The 5000-nt window shown below is 44.8% G+C and overlaps 1 protein-coding gene across 1 annotated transcript in view; it reads left to right on the top strand.

The window, feature by feature from the left end:
- trpc7b (transient receptor potential cation channel, subfamily C, member 7b) overlaps positions 1 to 5000 on the top strand; it is a 127829-nt gene that overhangs the window by 50051 nt on the left and 72778 nt on the right. The window contains exons 6-7 of the mRNA XM_063190541.1: positions 1583 to 1743; positions 2631 to 2686. Of these exons, the coding sequence (XP_063046611.1) occupies positions 1583 to 1743; positions 2631 to 2686 (217 nt within the window). The remainder of the gene's footprint in view (positions 1 to 1582; positions 1744 to 2630; positions 2687 to 5000) is intronic.

The following is a 5000-nucleotide window of genomic DNA, read 5'->3' as shown; positions in this document are numbered from 1 at the left end:
TCAACATCTAATGACAAATTATAGGACGCTTGATTAATTCTTCACCCCATTTTGAAACTGCTGACTTACACAATGAAGTCTATCAAAGCATTTTTCGTCTTTGTTTTTCTTTGTTGTCACTGAAAGGTTTAGATATTTAGATAACTCAGTCAGGTATTTTATTTTCTTATTTTATTAAAGGATCCCCATTACCTTGTACCATAGCAGTTCGCTAGTCCTGGGGTTCTAATTCAAAATATTTCACATCATTTCAACTAAAAGCCATACAGATATACAAACATGCTAGTAGTTGTCAATGGGAAATTGCATTGCAAACAAAGTAGCTAACGTAGTTAGCATCTGTGGTTTCGAGAAATGCACCCCAGAAATCGTATAGGCTATTACATAACAGGATGTGTCTTCACGTGGTGTGCAATCCTGTGATGTTATTGCAGTAGAAGTATAGTGTAGCAAGAAGTCAGCGAGGTCAATCAGTCAAAATGGTGATAGACATGAATCATATTTCTCCGCTAACGATAGCGGCAATTTCCAAGAAACACAGAGGTTTATGACGGTGTGTGTGAGTGTGTACGTATGTGTGTGTGTGTGTGTGTGTGTGTGTGTGTGTGTGTGTGTGTGTGTGTGTGTGTGTGTGTGTGTGTGTGTGTGTGTGTACAGATGAGTGTATGATGATAATGTCTATCTTTGTCTCCGTCAATTCTGTATCTGTGTGCGTGTGTGTGAGTGTGTGTGCGCGCACGTGTGTGTGTGCATGTGTGATGATCATGTGAAATTCCAAGAAATGCGGTGTGTGTGTGTGTGTGTGTTTGTGTGTCTGAGTGCGTGCGTGATCGTGTGCGTGCATATGTGTGTGATGATCATGTGAAATTTTGAGAACTCTGGAAGTGTATGGTAAGAGGCAGGGCCGTAATGAGACATGTTAAAATACCGGGGTCAATTTCTGCGTGCTGTACTGCATACTGTACATTTAGAATGCTTCAAACATTTCAGTCAAACTCTTAAGTATGTTTTCATTAATCACTGTCTTGAGGATAACTGGGGGTGGTGTATAACACAGACTGAATTTCTCAGTATTGATCATACATCGATTTTCATCATAGATAAATTTTACATTTCTGAAAAAAGAAATACAGAGGACATGACCGCTGTGTCCTCAATGGTAGTTCCAGCCATGGTGAGAGGTTGCTCATAAAGGAGTGGCTACATAAAGGAGAGTCTACATCAACAGATTACCTCATTACTCACTGGCCACTGATGGCAGCCGGATGGGCTGTTTGATTAGATGATAGAGGGCCATTAAAATATAGTATCAAAGTCTCTGTATCAGTAATCTCGGCATCAAAGCAAAAGCAAGATCGACATCCACGAGTCGTGTGCAAAGAGCATTTTTTTGTCTGAGCAACTCTTTGACAGATTTTTTTTGCGGACTGCTTGATATACTTGCTGAACCAAAAATATATCTCTTTTTGCATGCGTGTTTGTTTGTGCGTGCCTACCTGTCTGCGTGTGTGTGTGTGTGTGTGTGTGTGCGTGTGCGTGTGCGTGTGTGTGTGTGTGTGTGTGTTTATTGGGGCGTGTTCAGATCGGCCAGATCCTGCGCAGTCCCTTCATGAAGTTCGTGGCGCACGCCGTCTCCTTCACCATCTTCCTGGGGCTGCTGGTGCTGAACGCCTCCGACCGCTTCGAGGGCGTCAAGAACCTGCCCAACGAGACCATTACCGACCACCCGCGACAGGTCTTCAGGCAAGGACATTATGTCTTAACGCATTGAGTGCCAGCCATTTTCAAATTCAGACCGGGTGCCAGGCTTTTTTCAACGTTTTCAAGAGCCATAAAAAATGAGTTCTTTGTCCATGTGAACAACAAACGTACAAGATCAACGTGTTAGGCCCCACCCCCAATAAAAAAAACGCAATTGACTTGATATCAAGTCTTTGCCACTGTGCCATACATTCTGAAAAGACTCGTTTTCAAGTCCATGGCACTCAAAGAGCTAAATATTGTAATATAGGCTTACTAAGTATACTGTATGTCATCGGGGCTGGGTCGGATTATCCACAAAGGCCAGCGGCACTATGCACAGGGGCAACAACCATTTTTGACCAGTGAGGTGACGCCACAAGACACAAAGTCGACGGCCCTACCGTGGCTGACATGGCAGGGCACGCGTTTACCACTTGGCCGACCCGGGTTCGAGTCCCGGTCCGGGTCCTTTGCCGGTCCTTCCCCATCTCTCTCTCCCAGCTCACTTCTCTCCCTCCACTATCCTGTCTCACAAAAACCAATAAAGGCTGAAAAGTCCGAAAAAAAATACTTAATACAAAAATAGAATAAAAAAAAGACACAAACTTGACAAATATTGGTTATAATGGGGGCACTAGTGAGGTATAGTGCCGGGGGGCACCACTTTAATATGGTTCTGCATGGGGGACATGTGTTACATACTGTACATACAAACCTCCCCACGGCAGGTCCTCAGGTGCAGTATATGTCATGGGGACCGGGACATAGTGTAGGCCTACTGTACATATACTGGTCACCCAATCATGTTGAATTTAATCTAATAAAGCATCTTTTCTCATTCTGATTCTCATGTTTAACCCTAAAGTTACACCTCCTATTTTCTTCAGACTCAAGACAACTCAGTTCTCCTGGACGGAGCTGCTCATCATGAATTGGGTTCTGGGTAAGTAAGCATATGAGCAAATAAATATAACTGATGCAATGAGAACATTTCTATCACAAATATGCCCGAGGTGAAAAGATTTGGATTTCACAATTTACTGTAACCCCTTACTGCAGATGGGCCCATCGACAGGCCTATTCACTCTTTGCTGAAAACACTTACTAACATCATAGCATTGATATGACACTACCAAGAGTCTTTAGTGACATATTAAGACTTAGTGACAACAATTCTGTTGACATTAAAGATGCACTGTGTAATATTTTTTAGCAGTTCCTTTCCAGAATTAATGCTGCCCATTCACAAATGTTACCTTTTTTCATGAATACGTACCACCACCATCAACTGCTAAGTATTCATTATGACTGGGAAAATGGGACTTTTCATACATGACAAGGTGGACCTTCTCCATTTCTGCCATTTTGAATTTTCAGAATTAGACATTTTTAGCTGCAAAACTTACTGTACTTTGGCCATACCAGTAAATGTTAGTTAATAGTTATTTAGTAAATGTTCATTAAAAAATAGAAATTTGGCAACAGACAGCACAGTTTCAATGAGTAGCATAATTACAACACATACTCTGGCCACCATCCTACACAGTGCGCCTTTAAGCTTATAACAGAGGCTCTGTGCTAAAGGGTTAATGAAAGCCATTAACCCCCTCTCCTCCCAACCCCTTACAACTTGGCCAGGGATAACAGACCTTTTGTCTGCCTGTATTTAGGTCATCTTTAGGTCATCAGGTGTGTGTGTGTGTGTGTGTGTGTGTGTGTGTGTGTGTGTGTGTGTGTGTGTGTGTGTGTGTGTGTGTGTGTGTGTGTGTGTGTGTGTGTGTGTGTGTGTGTGTGTGTGTGTGTGTGTGTGTGTGTGTGCATGTGTGTGTGTGTGTGTGTGTGAGTGTGTGTGTGTGTGTGTGGCTGTCTGTAAATAGAGCTGGAGGAGTTAATCAAACCAACAGCTGACACACTCTCAACTCCAGCCAGTGGATCGATGCTGTTGATATGAGCTTATCTACCGGAGCATATGACTCTGGACTATTTTTCAGTGTGTGTGTGTGTGTGTGTGTGTGTGTGTGTGTGTGTGTGTGTGTGTGTGTGTGTGTGTGTGTGTGTGCGTGTGTGTGTGTGTGCGTGTGCGCGCTCATGTGTGCACATATGTGTGTGCATTTCTCTGCGTGTGTGTGTGTGTGTGTGCGTGCGTGCGTGCGTGCGTGCCTGTGTTTCTGTGTGTGCATGTGTGCACCTGCATGTGAGTGTGGGGTTGGTTTCTCTATATGATTGATGGATCAGATATACCGTGAGTAAGTTTATAAATATACTTTAAGACAGGCGCTATGCAATCTCCTGTGCGACTGGGCATCTTGCTCCGCACCCCATCACTGACGTCCGTTGGCTCACTGCACATCTTTGCACGCCTGTGTGTGTGTGTGTGTGTGTGTGCGTGCGTGCGTGCGTGCGTGCGTGCGTGCGTGCGTGCGTGCGTGCGTGCGTGCGTGCGTGCGTGCGTGCGTGCGTGCGTGCGTGCGTGTGTGTGTGTGTGTTCTCTCCTCCCTCCATCCCTGTAACCTCTTGCCCTGGACCCCATTACTGTTAGCTATTGGCGCGATACGCATCTCTGCTCACATCTGCTTCGGTGTGTGTGTGTGTGTGTGTGTGTGTGTGTGTGCGTGTGTGCGTGTGTGTGTGTTTGTGGTGAGAGAGTATTTCTCCTGTTTTCCTGGACCTATTGGCCTGGTCATCAGTACTGATGCCTATGGCATGCTGAGTATCTCGCTCTGGTATCCATTAGATTTCTGTTGGCATGCAACGCATCTCTGCTCGAATGCTTGCAGTGTGTGTGTGTGTGGTGTGTGTGTGTGTGTGTGTGTGTGTGTGTGTGTGTGTGTGTGTGTGTGTGTGTGTGTGTGTGTGTGTGTGTGTGTGTGTGTGTGTGTGTGTGTGTGTGTGTGTGTGTGTGTGTGTGTGAGTGTGTGAGTGTGAGTGTGGGAATGCTCGCCCTTGTTTACTGGCATGCTCCGCATCTCTGTTTTTACATGCTAGAACCCTCTTGTCACAACTTTGAATATAATTGGCCACCATAATCAATCGCTGTCCTGACACTGTTTCATTTGGAGGGTTTGTTTTCCTCCTTTCTCTCTTTTTTTCTCCCTCCCTCTCTCTGATTTATCTTTCTAACACACTTCCTGCCTGTTTTTTTTCTTTGCTCTTAATCTGTCAATCTGTCCTTCTCCTCTTCATCTTCCCTCTCTCACATACACTCTGTCTCTCTATGTGTCAGAGAAAGAGAGAGAGAGAGAGAGACTGTGCGTGCG

Source organism: Engraulis encrasicolus, chromosome 23, assembly GCF_034702125.1.
Source record: "Engraulis encrasicolus isolate BLACKSEA-1 chromosome 23, IST_EnEncr_1.0, whole genome shotgun sequence".
Classification (NCBI taxonomy): domain Eukaryota; kingdom Metazoa; phylum Chordata; class Actinopteri; order Clupeiformes; family Engraulidae; genus Engraulis; species Engraulis encrasicolus.
The sequence above is the reverse complement of the archived record's forward strand: the minus strand, read 5'-3'. Positions and strand labels throughout refer to the sequence as shown.